The sequence below is a fragment of the Saccopteryx bilineata genome, chromosome 1 (genome assembly GCF_036850765.1).
Source record: "Saccopteryx bilineata isolate mSacBil1 chromosome 1, mSacBil1_pri_phased_curated, whole genome shotgun sequence".
Lineage (NCBI taxonomy): Eukaryota > Metazoa > Chordata > Mammalia > Chiroptera > Emballonuridae > Saccopteryx > Saccopteryx bilineata.
In genome coordinates, this window is record NC_089490.1 from 148,604,815 (window position 1) to 148,617,000 (window position 12,186).

The following is a 12,186-nucleotide window of genomic DNA, read 5'->3' on the forward strand; positions in this document are numbered from 1 at the left end:
CAAAGCAGTTTTAACCAGTGCCATCATTTATAGCAGGGAAGAGAGAGAAATGAGTCTATACTCAGACAGAATGACTTTAGAAGGAGATAAGGATTCAGTTGTCTCAAGGTGCATGGGATACAGAAAAGACAGCATACTTTTCACCATATTCATAATATATTTTATGAGTTTTTAGCCTTAAATATAAAGCAGAAATCACCTGACCTGCGGTTTTACACTGGATAGAGCATTGACCTGGAACACTGAGGTCGCCAGTTCAAAACCCTGGGCTTGCCTGGTCAAGGCACATATGAGAAGCAAGCAATGAACAACTCAAATGAAGCAACTCTGAGTTGATATTTCTCACTGCCCCTACCCCCTTCTCTCTCCTCTCTCTGTAAAATCAATAAAAAAATATTTTAAAAAAATCTTTAAAAAAATACGCAAAAGTTATAGCTAAATAAAAACTCTGATGGGGGTCCCTGGCCGAATTGCTTGTTTGATTATGGTGTCATCCAAATATGTAAAGGTTGCTGGTCTGAATCTCGGTCAGGGCACACACAGAAACAATTCAATGTTTATTTCTCTCTCTGAAATCAGTAAGTAAAAAAAAATTTTAATTAACCAATAAATGCATAAATAGATGGAACAATAAATCAATGTTTCTCCCTTTCTCTCTAAAATCAATAAAAATAAATTTTAAGAAAGCACCTCTAATGGGTGACCTTTACCAGATACCATATTGAGCTATTGTGTTTAGTATGTGCATTTGTTACCTGTTCAGAAACTAAGCCAAGATGCCGGTTTTCTTCTCACAAAAGTGATTCACAGAAATATGGAAGAAAATAAGCTTTATAATCTGGGGGCAGGGAAGGCTTTTCTATAAATGCTCTGAAAAACAAAAGCAGACAAATCTAACCCCTAAAAATAAAATTTCAATATGGCAAAGATGTAACTCAAGATGAAAGTAAAACAACAGAGGTAAAACTCTAATGCCAGGATAGCTTCATGCAAAGAAAAAGTCACGTCACCATAGAGAAAGGAGTAACTCCCCAGTGGCCACCAGACACATGGAAGTGTTGAGTCACTCATAAAAAAATGCTAACAATCTGCCTGACCTGTGGTGGCACAGTGGATATAGCGTCGACCTGGAAATGCTGAGGTCGCCAGTTCGAAACCCTGGGCTTGCCTGGTCAAGGCACATATGGGAGTTGATGTTTCCAGCTCCTCCCCCCTTCTCTCTCTCTCTCTCTCTCTCTGTCTCTCCTTCTCCTCTCTAAAATGAATAAATAAAAAAATTTTTTAAAAAATGCTAACAATCTGGTTTGAGCAAAACTCACCAGTTTGGACCCAAGGTCGCTGGCTCGAGCAAGGGGTTACTCGGTCTGCTGAAGGCCCACGGTCAAGGCACATATGAGAGAGCAATCAATGAACAACTAAGGTGTCGCAATGCGCAACGAAAAACTAATGATTGATGCTTCTCATCTCTCCATTCCTGTCTGTCTGTCCCTGTCTATCCCTCTCTCTGACTCTGTCTCTGTAAAAAAAACAAACAAAAAATGCTAACAAGACTTTCCACTACTCCCTTGACAAGGATGAAAGGAGTAAAGCCAGGGCAGGTTAAAGAAAATTTGATGTTGTTAAAGGTGGCAGCACTAATGCTTCTCTGGAGGGGTAGGTCAGCCACATGTTCTGAAATAGAAATATAAAACCTTTTTTTTTTTTTTTTTTGTATTTTTCTGAAGCTGGAAACGGGGAGAGACAGTCAGACAGACTCCCGCATGCGCCCGACCGGGATCCACCCGGCACGCCCACCAGGGGCGCAGCTTTGCCCACCAGGGGGCGATGCTCTGCCCCTCTGGGGCGTCGCTCTGCCGTGACCAGAGCCACTCTAGCACCTGGGGCAGAGGCCAAGGAGCCATCCCCAGCGCCCGGGCCATCTCCGCTCCAATGGAGCCTCGGCTGCGGGAGGGGAAGAGAGACAGAGAGCAGAGAGGAACGGGGCGGGAGGGGGGGGGTGGAGAAGCAAATGGGCGCTTCTCCAATGTGCCCTGGCCGGGAATCAAACCCGGGTCCCCCGCACGCCAGGCTGACGCTCTACCGCTGAGCCAACCGGCCAGGGCCGAAATATAAAACCTTTTATACTCAATAATCTCAGAACCTCTTGGTATTTCCCTGAAGATGATGGAAGAAAATACACAGGATGTTTGGCACAGTACTCTGCAGCAAAAAGAGGCAAACATCTAACTATTTACTATAAGGAACTTGGTAAATTTTGCATTTGAATTATATTTATTCCTTCAGTCTTATGACTAAAACATCTGGGACTCATGGAGTGGAAAGTTCTAGAAAGTGTCCCACAAGGATACCATTTGTGAAAGTACATGTACAGGTGGTGGAGCAGGTGTCACTAAACATCCATGGTGGCCCTCTGGCTCGTGGGGGCTGGTGACTGATGCTTCTTGGTTTGCTTCTGCTTTGCTGGCATTTTAGAGTGAGTCCTTTTCCAAAGATAAACCAAAGAAAAGTTTTGTTCGTCTTAATTCAGTAGGATCGAGTCAGGCTGAGGGTGCAGAAAGCCCACCTAGCAGGTTAAGCAAATAAGGGATTTGTCTGGGGGTGGCTGTGTAAGGCTCCAACTAACTTCTCTCTTTTTGCTCCACCATCCACTGTAAGAGGGTTCTGTCCATGTCACAAGGTGGCTGCTGCACTTCCAGGCATCATAGTCCATTCCAAATAAGGCCTATAAGGCCATGAGTCATGCCAACCTGGAAGCCACTCTAGCAAGTTCCTGTTGCATCTCATTGGCCAGAATTAAGCCACACAACTTAACTCCCACCCCCAACATACACATGGGACACATGAAGTGATCTAACTTCAGACAAATGCCCCTGTGGGATCACCTTCAGCACAAATGAGCTCATTCTCATCCAGCCTCAACTGAGACATAGCCTGAAGCCCTTTATAAATCATGAGGTAGCACCCAAGTCAGTTTATAGGAGAGATTTATTTGAAGAAATATTACAACATATAAAAACTACATAAAGTCTTAATTTCCACTCATACAGTGGTAGATTTGATATAATGCATAATAAAAAACTTTTAAAATTCAGAATGCACAAAGTACTGCACAATTTGATCACTAAGTCATTTGTTGATAAGCAAACCTTACAGAACAGTTTCATGTCAGCCAAGGCCACAAACACCGTGTACAACACATTTGAACTGACAGATTTCAACATGTTAAAAATACAACATCAGTGCACATTAGGGCTCCCTGGTGCCAGAAACCAAGGCGACGGGAGGTGAAACTAATCCTTGGTAGTTTTCTCCTCCTTGATTTTAACTGAAGAGAAAGAAAAGGGGCAGTCACTGCAGGCACCACACTACAACAGGCAAGTATAACAAACACATGAAGTCGGGAACTACCTTCGGGCTCAGGCATCAGTGTTACTAGCCGACTGTACAAGAACCTGTAGCAACTCTGAATGAACATTCAGGGAGACTGAGTGCTGCTCAAAGGTGTTCCCTAGAAGTTTCCAGACTGCCTAGATTAGAGGCTGAGGCTAGCTCACCCAGCAGGACAGAGGAAAGTGCCCTGACACCCAACCGCTCACTATGTGCCAGGTGCCCGTTACGAGCACTTGATATGTATGACTCCTCCCATCTCCCAGCAGCCCAGACAGAAGTGAGGTCACTAGGGGAGGGTGTGTGACTTGCCCAAGTTCCAGAGCCTAGAGTTATACCTGGTTTCCCCCAGTCCACCCTCCCCCCCCACCATACCTGAGGCACTCTCTTGAACTTTGGCCAACATACAGCACTTAATCTCCAAGCCAATGGCTTTGGCCAGGGGTGGTGGCACGGCATTACCCACCTACAGAAGGGAAGGAGGGCGATGCCTAGTTTGGCACTGCTGGGGTCAACAGCAGCCTCTGCTCGGTACAGTGATGAGGACACTGGGCCCCTGGTCTCATGCTCACATTGGTCCCCAAAGCTTTTCAAACATGATGACCCTCAGACCTGCCAATCAACTTACCCTTCCACCACAAACACCAAAGTGTCAAAAACCACCCACCAAGGAACGGGTCCTTTAAAGGGCTTTAGAAAAATTCCAAGATCCAGATATAGAAGCCACCATGCTTCACTTCTAGAGGAGCGGCGGCTTTCAGAGAATAGGACTGGTGGTAAGGGGTGAAACAGGTTTTCCGCTAGAAACCCCCACCACTGCTGGCTTTTTAAGCCATGTTTGTGCATTACTTGTATGGAAATACATTCGTTTAAGAAGCCAACTTAATGCCCTAAGAATCAGTGAGGAATTGCTGGTTCTTTTCAACCCTTAGCAACAGTGAATTTTCCTTGCCATGCCTTTAGTCTGCTCCCTCTCTGAAGTTTGTTGCATTGGAACTTTCCTTTGGGGTGAATGTGCCTCAGAGCCATAACCAGCAACCAACATGCTTAGTCAGTCTGACCCATGAGCACTCCGGTCCCAGGGACAAGGACCCTCTTTCCTGGTTGTCCCCCTTGCTAGGAGTGCAGAGGCCAATCAGCATCCCCATGTGAACTGTGCTCCCCACTGAACCACTATTAACCTTCTTCAGGGGCAACAGGGGCCTCCCTCCTGTCAGTCCCTCCTCAAAGCCAGAAGGGAAGCAAGCTAGTTCACTCAACTGACCTGCCGGTGCTTATCCAGGATATTACCAAACAGCCTGTAGGTGTCCGGGAAGCCCTGGGAACGAGCACACTCCCGCACGCTCACAACACGGTGCTGTTCAGGGTGAAGAACACGACCCTGGGGGCGAGAGGCATGTTGGGGCAGGAAAACAAGACCTGCCATTGTGGGCAGAGCAGAAAACTGCACTATGAAGTCCAGCCTTAGGCCTCAGCCAGTCTATGAAGTCCAGCCTTAGGCCTCAGCCAGTGAGCCTGTCTCCACTCAGCACCGAGGAAGGAGGTGAGGAGTGCCAGCTCCTGACAGGCCATCCCACACCTGCTCCGCCTGTGCCTCTGTCCCCTTCCCAGATCTCACCTGGGTCCTCTTTCATACCTGCTTGCCCATGGGCTCAGGATTGGTGACAGTTGTGCTGAAGAAGCCATCCCACTCGAGCCGTCCATAGAGACCAGCCCAGTGGTTGTGCCTGTTTCCAGTGTGGGGCAAGCACCAGGGGATGAGGGTGTTGAACTGTCTGGCTGTAGAGTCACAGGCTTTGCCCGCTAGAAGAGAGAGCTGCAATGAGGCTGAGGTTACAGAGCAGGAGAAAGGCCCAGGAAGGTACCTACAGCATTTGGAGCCTATCCAGGGACAGAGCAGCCACCAGCCCCCGTTCCCTGGGCACTGGGTTAGTAAGCAATAGTACGCAGTACCTCCTGCTGGGAAGGCCCAGGACAGTGCTTCTTTGCCCGAGCTAGCTGATTGCTATGAAGGCTACGGCTTCACGATAAACTCGAGGGAAGCCTCACCCAGGACACAAAAAGGGGTCCCACCTTCCACACAGGAGCAGACCCCTCGGAGGGCCCCAGTGCTGCTGCAGCCATTTTTCTTGTCATGGTAGGTGTATCGCAGCTTCCTGGCCATGGTGCCATCAGAGAGCCGCACCTCGATGTTGGGCAGGTCACGCCAGTCTGAGCCCGGTGCCAAAGGTATGTGCCGCATGCGGGCAGCCACCAATGCACTCATGTCCTGAAATAGGGGGCAAGGCCCAGCTGTCATCCAGCTCAGGGAGCTGCTGAGCATCTGCAGTCGGCTGGGTACCACTACTCTAGGCACTCGGAACCCCCAAGGGGCTTATATTCATTTGGGTGGACAGAGTTAGCAAAATGGATAATTTGGGAATTACACACGTGTCAAAGACAGAGCAGGGATGCACAATAATATAGGGGAACGGGTGAAGGGATAGCTTATAGCTTAGGGCAGAGCATGGGGAAGATGTCTCAGCTGAGCCTTGCAGTATGACGGGTCAGCAGCTGCGGCACAAAAGGCCAGGTTTGGCATATTTCAAACAACATGTAGAGGACAGCAGCAACAAGAGAGGTCTGTCAGTGGCAGGCAGTGACCATTCTGGGACAGACCATTCTGGGATCAGATCATGCTCCCACCCCAGCCCTGACTGGGCTCCCCCAGGGCTGCCGTTTCTGTGAGACAGCTGGAAGGAGGGCCCCTCTGTTGGACAATGTTACCTTACAGATGTGGTCCCTGAGGATGGGCTGGTACTGTGAGCCCCGGAGCTGCCTCTGGAACCAGGACTGCGGCTCCCCGTTGTATGAGATTTCCAGTGCTGAAGCTCCGTTCCGGATCTCCGGAAGGTCAGACATCGTGTCGCGCACGGTGATGGTTCGGAATGGACCTGAGCTCAGCCTGCAACAGAGCATGGCAGACAGTCGACATTTCTGGGCACACTGCTGCTGTTCCTCAATTTACAGCTACCATCCCTGACTGCTTGCACTGCCCTCTCTAGAGAGGACAGCCCAGCTCTGAGGTCAAAAGGCTGCCTGAGGTCACATGGGCAGCATCCTCCTTATACTCCATCTGAGAAGGAGACAGGCTGTAGTTGAGCTTAGCTCACAACTGCAGCCAGGCATCTGGCTACTGCTCCCTAGTAGTGCTTACTTGGGGGTCAGAACTTGAGAATGGAGGTCACAAGTGCCAAGGCCAATTTCCCCAGGTAATGCTCACAAACACCATGACACAGCAGGGTGACTGAGGGCTCCTACCTGGTTATGTTGCTGACAAACTTCTTATCGTCCACCACAACACTCAGCTGACAGGCCCGGGGCGCGAACACGTGCAGGGGCTCTGGGAATAGGGGGAGCTTCTCCCCAGGCGCCGCAGCCAGGACAATGGCTCGTCTCCGTGTCTGGGCCACGCCATACTGACCAGCCTGTACACAGGACAGCCACACACACATGATCAACTGATACCAACAACTGGCTGAACCAAGGTCTGGGGTTAGCGACACCCCACTTTTTAGAGTGGCTGGTGCATATCTCACCCAGAAACCCCCTAATTAACCCAGCAGTTTTACTCCTGACAAGAAGATAGATCAGATGAAAAAACCTAAGATTCTGCTTGACCTGTGGTGGCGCAGTGGGTAATGTGTCAACCCGGAATGCTGAGGTTGCCAGTTCAAAACAAGCTTGCCCAGTCAAGGCACATATAAGAAGCAGCTGCTGCCTGGCCTGTGGTGGCACAGTAGATAAAGCATTGACCTGGAACGCTGAGGTCATTGGTTCAAACCCCTAGGCTTGCCTGGTCAAGGCACATATGACAAGCAATCAATGAACAACTAAAGTGAAGCAACTATAAGTTGATCCTTCTCACTCTCCCCACCTCTCTGTAGAAGCAGCTGCTGAGTTTGATGTTTCCTGCTCTTTCGCCCTGCCCCCACTTCTCTCTCTCCTAAAATCAGTAAAATCTTTTTTAAAAAAGAACCTAAGATTCCACATGGTGGATAGTAAAGATGAGAGTGAACCCCACTGAGGCTGCAGCCAGTTCTTTATAGAGCACCACAAGGAACCCCATGGTCTCAGCACATATGAAGAAGAGACCAGAAGAGACTGCACTGAGCCCAGCCACCTACCTGGTAGCCTATGGTCACAGGGACAGGACACAGTTGCCAACCAGGCTTGATCAGTGAGCCTGGACACCAGAAGCTGAACCGGGGGTAGCCACATGGCCTGGGCACTGCTTACTCACAGCTTTCTAGCCAACCTTTCCTCCCATTTTGATAGTTGTCTCAGTGTTAGTTATGCCAACAATGACTGAATGGATACACACAGAGTGGTTGCTTTCAGATAAGGACTACTCCCAATGGGTCATCCCAAATCGCCATCCCTGCAGACAGCCACTGGTAGCCACCTGGAATGCGATCCTTTGCCCTCTCTAGGTGTTTGCACACATGTGCATTCACCCTGAAGAAATACTTGGCTTTAACCTTGTAACCGTTTGGTCTATGTGTGGCCCAGCCAACCTGGCCTCACCCAACCTGCCAGGCGATCCAACTGCTACTAGAACATCACATCTGGCCATCACCATTTCCTATCAAGAAAAATGAGCTGGGCCCTGGCCGGTTGGCTCAGCGGTAGAGCGTCGGCCTAGCGTGCGGAGGACCTGGGTTCGATTCCCGGCCAGGGCACACAGGAGAAGCGCCCATTTGCTTCTCCACCCCTCCGCCGCGCTTTCCTCTCTGTCTCTCTCTTCCCCTCCCGCAGCCAAGGCTCCATTGGAGCAAAGATGGCCCGGGCGCTGGGGATGGCTCTGTGGCCTCTGCCCCAGGCGCTAGAGTGGCTCTGGTCGCAACATGGCAACGCCCAGGATGGGCAGAGCATCGCCCCCTGGTGGGCAGAGCATCGCCCCTGGTGGGCGTGCCGGGTGGATCCCGGTCGGGCGCATGCGGGAGTCTGTCTGACTGTCTCTCCCTGTTTCCAGCTTCAGAAAAATGAAAAAAAAAAAAAAAAAAAAAAAAAGAAAAAAAGAAAAATGAGCTGGGAGCAAAGCAGTTGTGAGCCCCTGGCAAGCGGTCCCTCCTTATACACACAAGAGGATGCAGTTCTCAAGAAGACCCTAAGATGGGGACCTGCTGGGACACAGGCTCTGAGCTTTCAGATCTAAATGCTACAGGCTTCCCAGCAGCAAGCGCGGGCCCCAGCAGCTGTCTCCCTGCCCTCACCAGCCCAACAGGTTACCACCATAAGGCCTGACCATGTGAATGTTATTTTCAGCTAATGATAGTTTGCTGCTATCCACATTCATATCCACCCACCTCTGCCCTGGAGCCCCACCTGCAACACGCCAAAGGTGCACTGATAGCCCATGCGGACCAAGCAGCGGAGAGTGAGCTTTAGGACCATGGAGCGCTTGAAAGAGACGAAGTTCCTGACATTCTCCAGGAGGAAGAACCGTGGCCGATAGTAGTCACAGTAGCTGTGGGAGGCAGGAGAGACCACGAGATTCATCATTCAGATCAAGATTAAAAAAATAAAAATAAAAAGACCTGCTCTATCAAAAGCCATTCCCAAATGGTCAATGTTTGGCTATCGAGAAACTGAACCTCCCAACTCTTGAGGTCTCTCCTTAGCAGAAAGTAAGCCATGAATTTCCTGAAGACAAAGGCCGGGTGCTTTACCACAGCACGTGGCCTTCACAGCCACAAGGACTAAAGCAGTCACTGTCCACTCTGGCACACCCAGCGTTGTAGCCCAGGGCTAGCTGTCTAGGTACCCACAGGGAGCACTGAACAGAGAAGCCTCTGTTCCGTTTACCTGAGGAAGGAGACCACCAGAGAGTTCTTAAACTTGGAGTAGGTACGGGAATTGAAGCGGTTCATGCCACTGAAGCCTTGGCAGGGTGGCCCACCACACAGCATCTCCACATCTCCCTTCTGAGGCAGCTTCTGGCCACGGGAGTTGGTCACCTCTCCAGCCATGACCAGCTTCAGCAGGACATTGCAATCCTCTGTGAACACTGTGGACTTGGGGTTGTTCAGCCGGAACGCCTGGGCTGCGGGGTCCCACATCTCAATGGCCCACAGTGTTTCTGAGATGCCTGGTAGATAAAGGGACAAAGACAGGCTTTGAACTCCTTGGAATAAGACTCTTGAGTCAGAAAGGTGACCAGAGCTAGAACGTTCTTCCCGGCAGAATGTGCCCAGTCTGGTTTTACTAGTTATGCAGAGAAAAGAACCTTCTGGTCTTTACCTGCTTGGTGGAATCCTTCTGATAATCCCCCACAGCCAGAAAACACATCCAGGGTTCGCAGTTTCAGCAGCTGAATTTCAGTCTTGGGTTCGCTTGGCTCACATGTCTGAGACTTTGCTTTGCCTTTCCCTGAAGGAGACAGGCCACAGACTACTACATCAGAGCCTTGACTTGCTCTCTTCAAACAACTTATTGATTCAGAGACGGCCTCATTTTGAGTTAACACAGAGAATAAGGTAACATCAGAAGCTATTCTTTTATTCTGATCATAAGTATCCTGAGTTATAGAAAATGGATTTGAAAAGAACCCTATAGAATAATGACATACCTTTTCCCTTCCCCTTCCCTTTGTTTCCAGGGCTACGGGCATGGTTGGGAGGATCTTCAAAGCTTTTGCTCTTGGCATTATAGGCCTGGGAAGGGAAGAACCACAATAGTCTGGCAGGAAAATTCATCGGTCCCCTAACAAGTTAGTTGGATAAAGATCCACTTAATTTCTCCCTGAATATGCCAATAAGCGCATTAATTTTACTACACCAAAAATTTTTAAAAATTTATTAATACAAATATTTTATGTGGGCAACATTGAGATTCCTGCTTTTATAAGTGCCTAGACTACTCATTCTAAAAATAGGCAATAGAGTTAACACCAAGAGACTAGTCTGATGAAGCTCTCCACACTGGAACCTGGGAAAAACATAGGCACATATCAATGTAAGTGTGCCAGCACAGAAAGTTTCATGCTCAATGTGCAAATGATTAGTTACTAGACTCCTGGATCTTCTCTCAGTAACTAGAGCCAGCTGCACAGTGTGTGGCCCTGGCCTGGACGCAGACACCTAGCTGAAGGGGCTAAGGGGCAGGGCTGTATCTCCCTGGAGAAAGGTCCCAGGGAGACCTTTGAGAGAGGGAGAAAGAGAGAAACATCAATCTGTTGTTCCACTTATTTATGCATTTATTAGTTGATTCTTGTATCTGCCCTAACTGGGAATTGAACCTACAACCTTGGTGATTCGGGACAATGACCAAACCAATTGAGCTACCCAGCCAGGGCCTTAACTATTATACTTCTTATCATTGTACTTTTTTGTGTATGACAGAAAGACAGAGAGAGGAACAGATAGGGACAGACAGACAGGAAGGGAGAGAGATGAGAAGCATCAATTTTTTGTTGCAGCTCCTTAGTTGTTCATTGATTGCTTTCTCACATGTGCCTTGACCGGGAGGCTACAGCAGAGTGAGTGTCCCCTTGCTCAAGCCAGTGACCACACACTCCAGCCGGCGACCTCAGGGTTACAAACCTGGGTCCTCCGCATCCCAGTCTGACACTCTATCCACTGCTCCACTGCCTAGTCAGGCTTATCATTGTATTTTTTAAAAAGTCAAAGTAGGAGCATTTGAGATCTTTGCTTCCCAGCAACTGTCAGTTTGACTCAAACTCTTATAAGAAAATAATAATAAATGCCTGGACTGTGGTGGTGCAGTGGATAAAATGTTGACCTGGAATGCTGAGGTTGCCAGTTCGAAACCCTAGGTTTGCTGGGTCAAGGCACATACAGGAAGCAACTACTGCAAGTTGATGCTTCCTGCTCTCCCCCCCTTCCTCTCTCTCTCTCTAAAAAAAAAAAAAAAAAAAAAAAAAAAAAAAAAAAAATCAATAAGAAATAAATAAAAAGCACAAAGTATTAAGTCCCAGACTTAAATGCAATAAATTTTTCCTCTGTATAATTAAACTGCTTTCTCGGGGGCTGTGAGTTTGACCCAAAGCCCCTCCCTCCAGTAAGCCAGAGCAGCACCTCAAGGAAGTAGAAGCGGTCTGGGCCACCAGCCGAGAAGTCCTGTAGGCACTCGGGCAGGTCCTCCCCATACTCCACAGTGCAGCGGCCCTGCACGGCACTGAAGTCCACCACAGCTTCCTCGTCACTCCAGTAAAGCAGGTTGATGTCTGCATGGTAACTTGCTGGCGTGGACTTGTGTGTGTTCTCTGGCCTGTGAGCAGAAGAGTCTTTGTCAGCAATTCTCTTTTGCTGTGAGCTGACAATAAGTTAAATGGTACCATATTCCTGGGGATGATCAGACAATCCATGGGTCAAGACCATAATCCAATTAGGTCAGCTTGATTACTAGGCTCCTTAGCTGGCACTAGACATTACAAACAGTGGGATTCTTTGCAACAAATACTCCTTCCATGGGCATTTCATCAGATTGGACAGCTTGATGATGCAGAGAAGCAACCATTACGCATAACTGAACATTAAACCTGAAAGTAGCTTGGTTTGTTGAGTGATTGGCTTGCTCTTCATGCCCCACTGCAGCCCAAAGAGCCTTGTCTCCAGACTATAGCTGTCTGCCTCATGTTAAGAAGCATGTCTAGAGCTTCTTTTTCTCACCTATACCAACCAAACTTCTCCTTTCTTTCCCACTGTTACAACTGATTATTATAAGCACTTTAGAAAGTAATGGATATACATTAACCAAGAAGTGAAGCAACATTATAACAACCTATGTGGCTTAGTT

The 12,186-nt window shown here is 48.6% G+C and overlaps 1 protein-coding gene across 2 annotated transcripts in view; it reads right to left on the reverse strand.

Moving 5' to 3' along the window:
* Window positions 1-2,967: 2,967 nt before the first annotated feature.
* Window positions 2,968-12,186, reverse strand: part of DNMT1 (DNA methyltransferase 1) — a 52,228-nt gene continuing 43,009 nt past the window's right edge. For both annotated transcript variants that reach the window (XM_066272792.1, XM_066272802.1), the window contains exons 29-40: window positions 11,466-11,658; window positions 9,998-10,082; window positions 9,670-9,798; window positions 9,235-9,517; window positions 8,755-8,896; window positions 6,688-6,854; window positions 6,154-6,331; window positions 5,461-5,656; window positions 5,024-5,190; window positions 4,652-4,768; window positions 3,763-3,853; window positions 2,968-3,325 (exon numbers count right to left, since the gene is read on the reverse strand). In XM_066272792.1, coding sequence (XP_066128889.1) covers window positions 3,291-3,325; window positions 3,763-3,853; window positions 4,652-4,768; window positions 5,024-5,190; window positions 5,461-5,656; window positions 6,154-6,331; window positions 6,688-6,854; window positions 8,755-8,896; window positions 9,235-9,517; window positions 9,670-9,798; window positions 9,998-10,082; window positions 11,466-11,658 — 1,783 coding nt within the window. In that variant the 3' untranslated portion in view covers window positions 2,968-3,290. The remainder of the gene's footprint in view (window positions 3,326-3,762; window positions 3,854-4,651; window positions 4,769-5,023; window positions 5,191-5,460; window positions 5,657-6,153; window positions 6,332-6,687; window positions 6,855-8,754; window positions 8,897-9,234; window positions 9,518-9,669; window positions 9,799-9,997; window positions 10,083-11,465; window positions 11,659-12,186) is intronic.